Source organism: Diaphorina citri, unplaced genomic scaffold (genome assembly GCF_000475195.1).
Source record: "Diaphorina citri unplaced genomic scaffold, Diaci psyllid genome assembly version 1.1 scaffold1133, whole genome shotgun sequence".
In the NCBI taxonomy this organism is placed as follows: Eukaryota; Metazoa; Arthropoda; class Insecta; order Hemiptera; family Psyllidae; genus Diaphorina; species Diaphorina citri.
The window spans coordinates 11635-26600 of NW_007378562.1; the positions used below are offsets into that span (position 1 = coordinate 11635).

A 14966-nucleotide genomic window follows, 5' to 3' on the forward strand; every position below is an offset into this window, starting at 1 on the left:
CTGGTATCTTCACCATATTGGCAACAGGTAAGTATGGACAGTGTTGCCGTTATAGAGCAGAACGGATCCATATCCAATCTGGGCCTTGGTCTTCCTACTGGTATCTTCACCATATTGGCAACAGGTGAGTATGGACAGTGTTGCCGTTATAGAACAGAATGGATACATATCCAATCTGGGCCTTGGTCTTCCTACTGGTATCTTCACCATATTGGCAACAGGTGAGTATGGACAGTGTTGCCGTTATAGAACAGAACGTATACATATCCAATCTGGGCCTTGGTCTTCCTGCTGGTATCTTCACCATATTGGCAACAGGTAAGTATGGACGGTGTTGCCGTTATAGAACCCCACCAATTTTCAAGAATCCATCAAGAGATATTTTCGAGAATTAACAATTCTCATGATTTTCAATTTTTTATTTAACACAAAGATAATAAAATATAAAAAAATATAGCGAAATTATTTTTTAATTCTAACTTTTGAAAGCCCCCGAGATTTGTCCAGGGGCAAAAACAGCTGACTTTTACTTCCCTCTCAAAGAATTTCATTACAAAAGAGCCACAATAGTCGAGAAAAAAAGTTCACCAACTTTTCCAATTAATGAAACAATGAAAAATTCCTGGAGCCACAACTGCAAAAGAATAAGAAATTAAAGAAAATGACTGATAAAATGAAGGGCGATTCCTGGACACAATTCAAAATGAAAAAAAAAGTCAGAACGTCCAATTTTTTTTTATCTAATTTGTCGTCTTCCTTTTCTTCTTCTCCTCCTCCTCCTCCTCCTCCTTCTTCTCCTCCTCCTCCTCCTCCTCCTCTATTCTTGTTCTTAATTTGGCTTAATGAATAACCCTTTCAGCCGCTAAGGCCATACGCGTATAACGCTTTATTAAAAGCCTGATAATTTCAAACAACCTATCCATGATCCTCAAATCAGTAGGTGGGTAGCTTGTCGCCCAATAGAGGGTAAAAAACCCCCAGTAAAGACCTTGGTAGACGCCCCCGTCACCAAAGACCTTAGCAGGTATAAAAAGTGACGTAAATCTCTATAGAAAAATTCCTTTTCGGGCAGGATAAACAAGGTATCTACTTCTTTAACACCTTCCTGAAACTAACTTCTTCATAAGTACTTATTTTGAAAGCCCCCGAGATTTGTCCAGGGGCAAAAACAGCTGACTTTTACTTCCCTCTCAAAGAATTTCATTACAAAAGAGCCACAATAGTCGAGAAAAAAAGTTCACCAACTTTCCCAATTAATGAAACAATGAAAAATTCCTGGAGCCACATCTGCAAAAGAATAAGAAATTAAAGAGAATGACTGATAAAATGAAGGGCGATTCCTGGACACATTTCAAAATGAAAAAAAAAGTCAGAACGTCCAACTTTTTTTTATCTAATTTGTCGTCTTCCTTTTCTTCTTCTTCTTCTTCTTCTTCTTCTTCTTCTTCTTCTCCTCCTCCTCCTCCTCCTCCTCTATTCTTGTTCTTAATTTGGCTTAATGAATAACCCTTTCAGCCGCCAAGGCCATACGCGTATAACGCTTTATTAAAAGCCTGATAATTTCAAACAACCTATCCATGATCCTCAATTCATTAGGTGGGTAGCTTGTCGCCCAATAGAGGGTAAACACCCCCCAGTAAAGACCTTGGTAGACGCCCCGTCACCAAAGACCTTAGCGGGTATAAAAAGTGACGTAAATCTCTATAGAAAAATTCCTTTTCGGGCAGGATAAACAAGGTATCTACTTCTTTAACACCTTCCTGAAAATTCCCCTTGGTTTCAGATTGTTTGCGGAATCCTGGAGATGATCATGGGCAGTGTTGCCGTTATAGAACAGAACGGATCCATATCCAATCTGGGCCTTGGTCTTCCTGCTGGTATCTTCACCATATTGGCAACAGGTAAGTATGGACAGTGTTGCCGTTATAGAACAGAACGGATCCATATCCAATCTGGGCCTTGGTCTTCCTGCTGGTATCTTCACCATATTGGCAACAGGTAAGTATGGACAGTGTTGCCGTTATAGAACAGAACGGATCCATATCCAATCTGGGCCTTGGTCTTCCTGCTGGTATCTTCACCATATTGGCAACAGGTAAGTATGGACAGTGTTGCCGTTATAGAACAGAACGGATCCATATCCAATCTGGGCCTTGGTCTTCCTGCTGGTATCTTCACCATATTGGCAACAGGTAAGTATGGACAGTGTTGCCGTTATAGAACAGAACGGATCCATATCCAATCTGGGCCTTGGTCTTCCTGCTGGTATCTTCACCATATTGGCAACAGGTAAGTATGGACAGTGTTGCCGTTATAGAACAGAACGGATCCATATCCAATCTGGGCCTTGGTCTTCCTGCTGGTATCTTCACCATATTGGCAACAGGTAAGTATGGACAGTGTTGCCGTTATAGAACAGAACGGATCCATATCCAATCTGGGCCTTGGTCTTCCTGCTGGTATCTTCACCATATTGGCAACAGGTAAGTATGGACAGTGTTGCCGTTATAGAACAGAACGGATCCATATCCAATCTGGGCCTTGGTCTTCCTGCTGGTATCTTCACCATATTGGCAACAGGTAAGTATGGACAGTGTTGCCGTTATAGAACAGAACGGATCCATATCCAATCTGGGCCTTGGTCTTCCTGCTGGTATCTTCACCATATTGGCAACAGGTAAGTATGGACAGTGTTGCCGTTATAGAACAGAACGGATCCATATCCAATCTGGGCCTTGGTCTTCCTGCTGGTATCTTCACCATATTGGCAACAGGTAAGTATGGACAGTGTTGCCGTTATAGAACAGAACGGATCCATATCCAATCTGGGCCTTGGTCTTCCTGCTGGTATCTTCACCATATTGGCAACAGGTAAGTATGGACAGTGTTGCCGTTATAGAACAGAACGGATCCATATCCAATCTGGGCCTTGGTCTTCCTGCTGGTATCTTCACCATATTGGCAACAGGTAAGTATGGACAGTGTTGCCGTTATAGAACAGAACGGATCCATATCCAATCTGGGCCTTGGTCTTCCTGCTGGTATCTTCACCATATTGGCAACAGGTAAGTATGGACAGTGTTGCCGTTATAGAACAGAACGGATCCATATCCAATCTGGGCCTTGGTCTTCCTGCTGGTATCTTCACCATATTGGCAACAGGTAAGTATGGACAGTGTTGCCGTTATAGAACAGAACGGATCCATATCCAATCTGGGCCTTGGTCTTCCTGCTGGTATCTTCACCATATTGGCAACAGGTAAGTATGGACAGTGTTGCCGTTATAGAACAGAACGGATCCATATCCAATCTGGGCCTTGGTCTTCCTGCTGGTATCTTCACCATATTGGCAACAGGTAAGTATGGAAAGGGGATTAATAAAGATGAAGAGAGAGAGAGAAAGAGAGGGAGGGAGAAAGAGGGAGAGAGAGAACGAGAGAGAAAAATATAATAGTAGGTAGTTAAGTAGGTACCAACAGAGAGAAGAGAGAGATAAAAGGAAGGGAGAGAGTGGGAAATAAAAGAGAAAGAGAGAACAAGAGGGAGAGAGTGGGAATTAAAAGAGAAAGAGGGAACAAGAGGGAGAGAGTGGGAATTAAAAGAGCTCTTACAAGAGGGAGAGAGTGGGAATTAAAAGAGCTCTTACAAGAGGGAGAGATAAAAGGGAAAAGAGAGTGGGAATTAAAGGAGAAAGAGGGAATATCAAAATGGATGAGCTTTTTACATCATTATGAATTTATTCCCAGCTATTCTCTATTCTAGTTAGTTTGTTAATATTAATCCCCAACCCATGTACAATGTCAGGTCATGTATGTTCAGCACCATTGGGCATGGCAAAAAAATAACCAACTAGCCATATGCCACGAGGCTTCATAAAGTTAATATTACGTACAAGGCACTTTTGACACACATTTTTACTCATTAAAATAGTGTTTTTACACGTTGCAATATTAAAAAAAAAAAAGTAAAGAAAAGGATCCAAATCAATATTAATTGTGGTGAAGCTAATAGTGTCCCTCACAACTTTTGTGGAATTGTCGGTGTCACAGCACAAGTGTTCCTTTGGAATTCGGTATCTATGCTTTTAACGCTGATTTTGGAGCCAGTGGTTACCAACTATTATTATTATTATTATTTATTATTATTATTATAATATTGTTTTATTTTTTCCTACAATCCGGAGTATGAACAAGGTATGATAATTGTCTACATTAATTATGTAGATAATTGTTTGCATTAATTATGTAAATTCTTTATTATTTTATTTTATGCTGAATGAACTATTCAAATGAATTTCACTCACAAACAATTGAATTTTACAACTTGTCAGTCTCGTTCTGACTGCCTTTTGTCTCATTATATTGCTGACTCAATTACGTTCATGCCCTTATTGTTTTCAGACCATGAATCACCATTGTGAGTCAAAGGAGAGAACAATCTCCTTCTTCGCCTTTTCCCGTATACAGACGGCGTCGGGTCGGCGATTTTCGTCAGCCTCTCAATAAGTCCTAACTAGGGTGATTGCTTTGGACATTTGATTTTGGCTACAAATTTTACGAGTGGATGCCCTTGTTTAACGTCCCCAAATCTCATACTGACTGAGTCATAATATTCATCTCTCATGCTGTCCTACCGGTCCTTGATGGCTTGATGTTTTTTCAAGGGGTTTTATAGTCATTAACGTTACTGCCCACTTGCTGTTTTTAGTTACGGGGATTCAGTGACAACTACTCGCTTGCTCACATTACCTCTCTCAGGTAATAGCACATAAATGCGCACCCTTCCGAAAACCATCCACAGGAAACGTTGCTTAACCTCAGTGATCCATTGGGAACAAATGTATTTAAGGTGCTATCAAAGCGCGCTTTCAACTTTTTAGAACGCTGGCATTTCAAGTGAGAAATTTTGTATGAATGCCTGGTATCTACTTTAGATATGCAATGTGCAATAAACTTTTCAAAAGCACCAAGTCGAACTTGCAACGTTTGAAGGGGAAAACCTAAGAATTTGTTTTACGGTTCCCCTCTACGCTTTCCTTTATCTTTTCCTGCACTAAGAATTTAATATCCATTAGGTGAAAACCCTGCGAATCAAGAGTAGGACTCTCTATCTCCCTCCTTCTCTCTCTCTTTTCCCTTGTTATATTTATCCCTGTCTCTCTCTTTCTTTTCCCTCAATGTATCATCCTCTCTCTCTTCCCTCTGTTTCTTCTTTTCCTCCCTTTCTATATTTTTATCTCTCTCTCTCCCTACCCTCTCTATTTCTCTGTTTCTTTCTTTTCCCTCTATATGTATCATCCTCTTTCTATCCCTCCCTTTCTTTTTCCCTACCCTCTCTATTTCTCTGTTTCTTTCTTTTCCCTCTATATGTATCATCCTCTTTCTATCCCTCCCTTTCTTTTTTCTCTCCCTCTGCATATATCTCTCCTTCTCTCTTTCTCCCACTTACCTCGGCCCCTCTCTCTCTCTCTCTCTCTTTCTTTGTTTTTCTCTCTTTCGCACAAATTCTCCTTTCCTTCCCTTTCAATCCGTCTCTATTTTTCTTTTCTTTCTCATTTCCTGGGTGATACATCTCGGATTTTCTCTCTCTCTCTCTCCTTTAGTTTAAGATCCGACGTTTTTATAGTTTACGTCTTATAAGCACCATATTAAAGTTAGCAGTATAAGCACCATTAGTATTAGAAGAATCTTTACAAAATATTATGTTTGTCCTTTTTTATTCGGGTGACTACGTAGAATCGTCAGTGATTTTTCATCTTCTCTTCCTCCTGCTCCTTCTTCTTAAAAAAAACTCTTGTCCTTTTTTCCCCCCTTTCGTTTCTGTTCTCGTCCAATTTTTCATCGTCTTCCTCCTCTTTTTCTTTTCGAATGTCTGCATCAATACCATTTTTCTTTTCCTCTTTCTCAGTTGATTAATCTGATCGTTTGTTTTGTTTATAATTCCTCAAGGTAATTGCGTAGGCTGGGATTTACTTTTTGAATTGTTGTTATCTCATTCTCCTTCTTTTACTTTTTCTTTATTGTTCTCCATATTTTCATTTTCGTCTTCCTCCTCTTTTTCTTTTGCTTTTCGAATGTCTGCATTAATACCATTTTTCTTTTCCTCTTTCTCAGTTGATTAATCTGATCGTTTGTTTTGTTTATAATTCCTCAAGGTAATCGCGTAGGCTGGGATTTACTTTTTGAATTGTTGTTCTCTCATTCTCCTTCTTTTACTTTTTCTTTATTGTTCTCCATATTTTCATTTTCCATCTCCTCCTTCTTTTCATTTATCTTTTTCTTTCTCCTGTAGGAACTCTCCTTTTTCTTTTCCTCTTTTATTCTCTCCTTCCAGCTTTACGTCACTTTTCATTATTTACCTATTAATTTGTTTTGAAATTTTTATTCTTAGGTCTCTTCCTTCTAATTCTTCTTCGTATCTTGGTTCTTATTCTTTTTCGTATCTTTCTTCTTATTCTTCCTCACTTTCTTAATTTTCATCTCTTTTCCCCGGCTCCCTCCAGCTTTATCACCATTTCCTTTTCTTCTTAGTCCATTTCCCATTCATTTCAGGAATTTTATTCTGCCAGTATAAGAACTTGACCCGAGCATTTCCTTTCGACATTTGCAATAGACACAAACTTTTGTTGATATTGTTCGAGTGGTACTTTAAATCCCATTAATTCTGCGGAACCAGATGGTATCTGATCTGTCCTTTTAGTTGTTTTATTGCTTTTACCCTTTTTTTTATGCATTCTAGCTTTTTGTCCTCTTTTATAACGTCCGATTGTTTAATAATGGGGTCTTTATTTTTATATACTGTACCTCTTTTCCGAACTGAATTCAAGATTGTACCGTTTTGCTGTATTATTTGTTTACTTCAATAGGTAAACTGAAAACTGAGGCTTGTGACAAAACTTGCTGCTATTATTATTATGCGAGTATTATATAATTATATATATGTATATAGACTGCGAGAGTAAAAGGACTTTACAGTCCTATGCTGACAGTAAAAACAGAGTATGTTCTATTCTATGTCCACAGCGGTAAGCATTCACACGAGCAAAGGGTTCGGGGGATATCGGCCATCATCGTGTGGTCCCGGCTCGTTCTGGCGAATCTTAGGCCCGACCGTCAAGAAGGCCATTGCTCTCACGGTGCTCTGGACTTCGGCCTTCTCATTGAACGTGGCCTTAGTGGCGCAGTCGGTACATGTGCTGCGGCCGATTCACTTTCATAGGTAAGACTGAAAATGTCTACTTGGTCTGTGGTGTATATCTCTAGTAGCGCTGTCAAGCTTTCTTGACTTGGCGGGACGTTACCCCGTTTCTCTATAACTTATAAGAAAATTTTGTATGAAAGCCTGGTATCTATTCTGTATATGCAATGTGCAAAACATGTTTCATGGAAGAGCTGGTGGAATATTTTCTTGTGGCCCTGTACTGTTTCTTGAGAAACAATATCACCATTTTGATATCATTTGACTTTTGAGTGCTGGGGGTGAAAGTAACTTGTAGGTATGTAAATTTTCATCATGGAGGAAGGGGGGGTACATTTTCGTCACTTTTGCAGTTTATGAGGAGTAAAAAAGGGTTGACTATCAAATGTCCACTCGTCTTTTGAAAAGTAGGGAATTTTCATTCGGGATATTTTTTTTTTCTTTACCGTCAGCTATGATGGGAAGGAAGATAATGTACATTTCGACCATCACCTGCAAAAGATAGGTTGAAGTACTTAGGGGAAAAACTCAAGTGGAAGTTGGAAATAAAAGTCAAGTAGCCAGCCAGATTCCGAACCATCCATCATTTCAAAAGCCATCCATTCATCCACAGACAGTACTTGATCTACTTGAAAAGTTCCCTGATTTTGTCACCAAATAAACCAGGACAAAGAAAAATAATAATAATAAAAACAGGAAAAAAAATCCCGTTTTAAACCTTCAGAATAGGGTTCTAACAAAAGTACTTCACATCGAGTACAACAAAACCTGTTTTTAAAACGCAGACAATATTTTATTTAGTGTAAATTTTTCAAAATTCAAATAATTTAATTTCACTCCAGTTTTTTTTTTCTAATACCATTTTGATATCAATTGATTTTTGAGTGCTGGGGGTGAAAGTAACTTGTAGGTATGTAAATTTTCATCATGGAGGAAGGGGGGGGGGAGGGATACATTTTCGTCACTTTTGCAGTTTATGAGGAGTAAAAAAAGGTTGACTATCAAATGTCCACTCGTCTTTTGAAATGTAGGGAATTTTCAATCGGGATTTTTTTTTTTTTTTTTTTTTTTTTTCCCGGCCGCTGATGGGAAGGACCCCTCCCTTGTATAACAATGCTTTCACAAAGGTTGGTTACCCCTGACTAGGGGAAAAACCGGGTAATACCCCTCCCTTGTATAACAATGCTTTCACAAAGGTTGGTTACCCCTGACAAGAGGAAACGTAAGCTCTACCAGAACTATGTACACGTAACACCTTTATGTTACGTGACTATCATTCTATGGTAGAATACCTATTGGCGCTGTGAAAACAAAACTGCCTATGAAAAGTGTATTCCAATTTTTACAAGAGACAGAGGTAAATAACTATTGAACATTCAAACTAGAAGATCAAAGAGATGAAAGAGGAGGAGGAAGAGAAGAAGAGGAATGAGGAAAAAAAAGAAAGATTTCAGGGAACCCTCGGTGACCTAAAAACACAATCCTGACCCAAATTTTTGAATTTCTTGCAAAAAGAATCTCTTTACATTTATAGCTAAAATTATGAATTAAGGTAAGAATGGTAGAGATTGCCCCAGGCAATAATTTCGCCCTTTGTTTGTAATTTCTTGAATTTGTGTACATTAAATTACAACCAATAAAGAGTCTAAATAAATAAATAAATAAGACATCTTGAAAAAGCTATAGGTAATTTTGTTCCCGCATTCCCGATATTATTAGATAAAAATATTCTCCTATTCAAGACGCTTTCTATGCGGGTGCTTGCACTGGCATCGTGCAAATAAAGAGAGGCAACCTACGTGCAGTTTACACCAGTGTTTTCCAACCTGGGGTAAATTATCACCAATGCAGGGCAAACTATCTCCAATCTAGGGTAAATTATAACTAAATTATTGTGAACTATGTAGGTACCTTTAAATGAGGGTAAGTTATCTCAAAAACTGGTTTAAACTACCTCCGAACTAGGATAAACCTCCAAACTGGGGTAATTTATCTCCAATTTGGTGTAAACATCTCCAAATTAGGGTAAATTACTTCTACACTTTGGTAACAATATCTCCAATTATTTGGTGTAAACTCTCTCCGAAGCTAGTAAAACCCCCCAAAAAAGTGCTATCACTGCTGGCTGTACGAGTAGAGGAAGAAATGAAATCTTGAAATATTTTCTTAAAAAAAAATAATAAATAATAATAATTAATAATATAAAAAAACTAACTGAATAAGAAAGGTAGAGAAAGAGAAATTTAATAATAGTGCTTATTTATACTGCTTGCATAGGACTAAAAAGTCCCTTTACTCCAGCAGTAGGCTACTACTATTACTGTGGTCAAATTCTCAAATTATATTGAGGATAAAATTCCATACCTCGACTGGGATTGAACCCACGCCCTCCTGATTACCAGTCGAGCGCCTTGACCACTACACCACCGAGGCAGGAGAGGAAAGAGGAGAGGTAGAAAGGGAGACATTTTAAGAATGTAAAGGGGAGAGGGAGGAAGAGATTTTTTCTTAAATGAGGCGAATTCTGGAGTGTTATTTCGAGAGAGAGAGAGAGACATAAAGAGAAGGAGGGGTGAGAGAGAGAGGCAGTTAGGTAGATCGATTTGTTTAATAGCACCTACCTTCCTAAGACTTTAAATAAATTAACTTTTTTTTTCAATCTTTTATTCTTCGTTTCATTCTTTTTCTTTCTCCCTCTTTATTAAGCAAAAATTTACTTTAACCCCTTGTGGTTTAATTTCAATTCAAATTAATAATATCCCAGGATTGTTAATCCAAAATTAAACCATTATTTATTTTATGGTGCAATACTTGAAATTTGGTTATATACTCAAGTAAATAAGGAGGTAGTATGAAAAAAGTTCCTGATCTTTTATCGAACCCACGTCATATTTTCATTACCAGATGAACTCATGAACTACTTTCAAAGGGTACAGTCAGAAGTAGGGGGTAGTGAACCCGCAACCTCTCGGTTACAAAACCACTATTACCAGATGAACTCATGAACTACTTTCAAAGGGTACAGTCAGAAGTAGGGGGTAGTGAACCCGCAACCTCTCGGTTACAAAACCACAACACTGCTCTTATTTCTAAAATGAAGATTTTCCCATTATTACTTTTTAACGTGTTTTCCCCCTTCTTATTCTTACCCATTATTTCCCTTCATACTTTTTACCTTTTTTACCTCCTCCCCTTTATCAATACCTCCCTCATTCATCCCTTCTTATTCTTACCCATTATTTCCCTTCATACTTTTTACCTTTTTTACCTCCTCCCCTTTATCAATACCTCCCTCATTCATCCTTTATTTCCTCCTTTTCCATCTTCTTCTTTTGCAATTTCTACATTCCTCCCCCTTTTTTTACCTTTTCCTCTTTTTCTTACTGACTATCTCCCTCCTTTCCACATTCTTTTTCTCAATGTCTCCCTCTCTCTTCCTTTTTACTCTCGCTACTCCCTATTTTTTCCCATTTCCTCTTTCCTTCTTGTCATCCCTCCTTTCCTCCCTCCTTTTTTACCTTTTCTTGTTTTAGCTCCCTCTCTCCCCGACTTTCTCTTTCCTTTTTCTTCTCTCCTTTCTTTCTCCTGACTCTTCCTCTCATTTCTATTACTTTTTGTGGTTCTTTTTATTTTTTCAAAGAAAAGCCAGCCTAGTTAGCTTGGTTGGTAGTGCGTCTGCCTTGTAAGCGCTAGGCCGCGGGTTCGATCCCCGCCCGGGGCGGATTTTATCCCTTCTTTTTATTTTTTCAAAGAAGCCAGCCTAGTTAGCTTGGTTCGTAGTGCGTCTGCCTTGTAAGCGCTAGGCCGCGGGTTCGATTCCCACCCGGGGCGGATTTTATCCTGATGAGATAATGTTCGTTCTCGTTCTTCCCCAAGTTCTTTTTGGAAAGTTGTGGGGACAATCTCTTTTCTTCACTCTCTCTCTCTCCCTCTCCCCCCTCTCTCTTTCTTTATCTAAATTGAAAAGTGCTTCAACCTTAATCTATCTCTCAAAAATTCGAGAACCCCTGATATTAGAGGAGGAGAGAGGGGAGAGGAAGGATTTGTAGGATAAACAGGGATAAGGAACGTGATGAAGGAAAGGAGGGAAAGAGAGGGAGCTAATTTTTATAAGAAAAGGGGTTAGGTACCTATTAGGTTAGGATGCTGGATGGGAAAGTTTGCAAGGAATATAAAAAGGTACTCAGCGAAAACAAAAAAAGACTTCTTCCCCAAGTTCTTTTTGGAAAGGTGTGGGGAAAATCTCTCTTCTTCATTCATTCTCTCTCTCTTTCTTTATCTAAATTGAAAAGTGCTTTAACCTTAATCTATCTCTCGAAAATTCGAGAACCCCTGATATTAGACGAAGGGGGAGGGAGGGGAGAGGAAGGATTTGTAGGATAAACAGGGATAAGGAACGTGATGAAGGAAAGGAGGGAAAGAGAGGGAACTAACTTTTATAAGAAAAGGGGTTAGGTACCTATTAGGTTAGGATGCTGGATGGGAAAGTTTGCAAGGAATATAAAAAGGTACTCAGCAATAATAATAATAAAAACAGAAAAAAAATCCGTTTTAAACCTTCAGAATAGGGTTCTAACAAAAGTACTTCACAGCGAGTACAACAAAACCCGTTTTTAAAACGCAGACAATATTTTATTTTGTGTAAATTTTTCAAAATTCAAATTTTAAATAATTTGAAAAAAAAACTCCAGTTTTTTTTTCTATTTTATTTTGTGTAAATTTTTCAAAATTCAAATTTTAAATAATTTGAAAAAAAAAACTCCAGTTTTTTTTTCTAAATAAATTGAGTTAAGTTCATTTGAACAGCTCTTGTCTCCCTCCCTTGTCATGGTTTTAATAAAATAAATAAATTTAATTCCCCACCAGCCACGCAGTCTATTAATCTTTTTCCCTTTCTCTCTCTCATTTTTTCTCCTCTCCTCTTTACCCTTGATTTTCCCTGTTACCTCTTCCCCTCTTTTCTTTCTAGTTTCCCCTGTTGTTTTACCTCTTTTTCCTCCTCTTCCTCTTTTCTGCATTTTCCCTGTTATCTTTACTTCTTTCTCTATTTTTCAATCTTCATTGTCTTTTCGTTATTTCTCCCTCCCTCCCCCTCTCTCTCTCTCTATTACTATTCGCAGATGGGAAAAATTCTTCTATCTCCTCCGTTCTTTTCTCTCCACTCCTTCTTATTTATCTTTACCCCTTTTCCTTCTTCTCTTCGTCCACTGCTATTTCCTGTTTTCTCTACACCGGAGAATGGATGGGAAAGACTGACAGAATTAATTTCAAATTCCGAGGAAGATTTTTTTCTTCTTCTTCTTCTTCTTCTTCTTTTCCCTTTTTTCCCAATTTGTTGTCAGAAAATGGAATTCAGACGTACCCAAAAATGCGTTTTCCATTCTCCTCCTCTTCTTCTTCTTTTTTTTTATCTTCCAATTTCCAACTTTCTAAAATCACTTGCTTTCCTGGTTTATTTGGGTTTCTTACGTTTTTCCTTGTTTCTCCTTTTCTCTGTATCTTATTCCCTTTATTCCTGATCTTCTCTTATTATCTCTTGAGTCTTGAGTACATATTAAATTGTTTGAGAGTTCAAAGTTCAACACGTTATCCTTGATCACGATCCTTGCTAAATAACTTAATAAGGGATATCCGACACTTAATCGTAAATAATTACCGAGACGAGACTAGGTTTGGAACAGACAACAATAATTCATCTTCATCTCCGATTTCTAAAATATTCGTCTGATGTTCATGTTCCTTTTCAGACCATGTTTTTGTTCTCCTTTCCACGCAGACTTCTTGCCCTGTTGAAAGACTGAAAAGAAGAAGAAAGATAAAATACAAAGGTATGGCTTCAAAACACTGGTGGTCTTTGTTGACATAGGTAGTTACCTACTGTTTTTTTTAGTACGCGATTACACGAGACCACCTTCGAATCTCCATATGTCTTCTTGTACATTACTACAAAATAAACCCTTCAGGACCGCAATGTCTTTCCTTCAAATCCCGCCTTACTTGTACATTACCTCCCAAATAAAGCCTTCACGGCCACACGGCCTCTGTTCCACAGGCCGAGCGAAACCTGTCTCATTCTGGCGGTCATTCAGCTCATCCTATCAAGTACCATCCTCATCAGCCTCCTAGTAATCGTTAAGATTGACCTCACCCACGACCCCGACTGACAGGAGCCGCTGCACACTTGCGACATGACGCGTGTTTCTCTGGCCGCTGGGATGCCCACCACAAGTTCGTCCAGTGAGAAGCACACCATTACGCTCATTTGATTATTGGCGCAGTCGGTTTCCCCGAATACGGGGTTGCGGAAATCTTGCGTCCGATGTTCGGCCGGTGAAATGTTGTGTCAGATAGCGTGAGTGAGGGCTTTTATGGACAGGGTGATTATTATTATGTGTTTTTCATGTCTGGGTTTCTTAAAAACCGCTTAGAATCTTGACAAACATCGGCAAGGAAAATGTTAACGGCTCGGCCCAAGAGGGAGGCGTCAGATTCCTAAAGTTGTGTTCGCACATATGTATGAACGCCTGGTATCTAATGTAGGTATGCAATATGCAATGAACTTTTATACAGACGGACTTGCAGCGTTGACTGAAGGGGGAAACCCCAAGAATTTGTTTTACGGTCCCCCTGTACGCTTTCCTTTATCTTTTCCTGCACTAAGAATTTAATATCCATTAGGTGAAAACCCTGCGAATCAAGAGGTAGGACTCTCTATCTCCCTCTTCATATTTCTCTCTCTCCCCTCTACATTTGTATCCTCTCTCTTTACCTCTGTTTCTTTCTTTATCTCCCTCTCTTTACCGTTCCTAGTTTTTTTTATCTCTCTCGCTCTCTCTTCTCCTTATCTATCTCTGTTTTTTCCCCTCTATATATGTATAATCCTATTTCCCTCCCTCTCAATATATCTCTCCTTTTTCTCTTTCTCTCACACACCTCGACCTCCCTCTCTTTCGCACAAATTCTCCTTTCCTTCCCTTTCAATGCGTCTCTATTTTTCTTTTCTTTCTCATTTCCTGGGTGATACATCTCGGATTTTCTCTCTTTCTCCTTTAGTTTTAGATCCGACGTTTTTATAGTTTACGTCTTATAAGCACCATATTAAAGTTAGCAGTATTGTATAAGCATTATAAGCAACATTAGTATTAGAAGAAAATCTATGTTGTCGAAGCAGTGTACGGTGTAAGTCTACATTGATTGAGGGCTGTCGAATATGTGTTGACACAGCTTAAAGTAAAATATGCAGAGGTAGAGACAGATAAAACTATTTGAGATATGTAGACCAAGAAACTTACAAACACCCTGTATAAACAATAACATGCTTGCCCGAGATTGAAACTCCAACAAATCCAGTAGGACAGTGGTTAAATGGTAGCCTGGAAATCCTGGAATGTACCAAATCATTTTAGTGAGGAAGGATAGTGCAATGTTAGTCTTTTTTCCTCTTTTTTACGTTATTTATGTACAGTAATCCTACTTACCTGTCTGTAAATAATTTGTCTTTTTGTCCCTTGGACAGTATTATTGAGCTTGTTCTTGCTGTAATAGCACTATTAAAGTTACCATTAGTTAGCTAAGGGAGTGAAGGCCTTGCCTGCTCCTGGCCCGACCCGCCTAGAGTCGATCCTACTTCAACATCAACCCCTGAATTTTCTAGTAATTTTCGGAGAGATTAACATACCTTATTTGTGAAGGTAAATTTAAAGGAAAATTCGATAGCAACATTGAAAATAAAGTGCCCTAAGCTTTAGTCGACTTTTACCCTTGTTCTT

At 38.6% G+C, this 14966-nt stretch overlaps 1 protein-coding gene across 2 annotated transcripts in view; it reads left to right on the forward strand.

Annotated features, from left to right (window-relative positions):
- LOC103514394 overlaps positions 1-13695 on the forward strand; it is a 15647-nt gene extending 1952 nt beyond the window's left edge. The window contains exons 2-4 of one of the 2 annotated variants that reach the window (XM_017446207.2): positions 1784-3356; positions 7023-7218; positions 13250-13695. In XM_017446207.2, coding sequence (XP_017301696.1) covers positions 3266-3356; positions 7023-7218; positions 13250-13361 — 399 coding nt within the window. In that variant the 5' untranslated portion in view covers positions 1784-3265 and the 3' untranslated portion in view covers positions 13362-13695. Of the gene's footprint in view, positions 1-1783; positions 3357-7022; positions 7219-13249 lie in introns of those variants that run through there. The other variant, XM_026827378.1, reaches the window with a different exon arrangement.
- The last annotated feature ends 1271 nt before the right edge of the window (positions 13696-14966 follow it).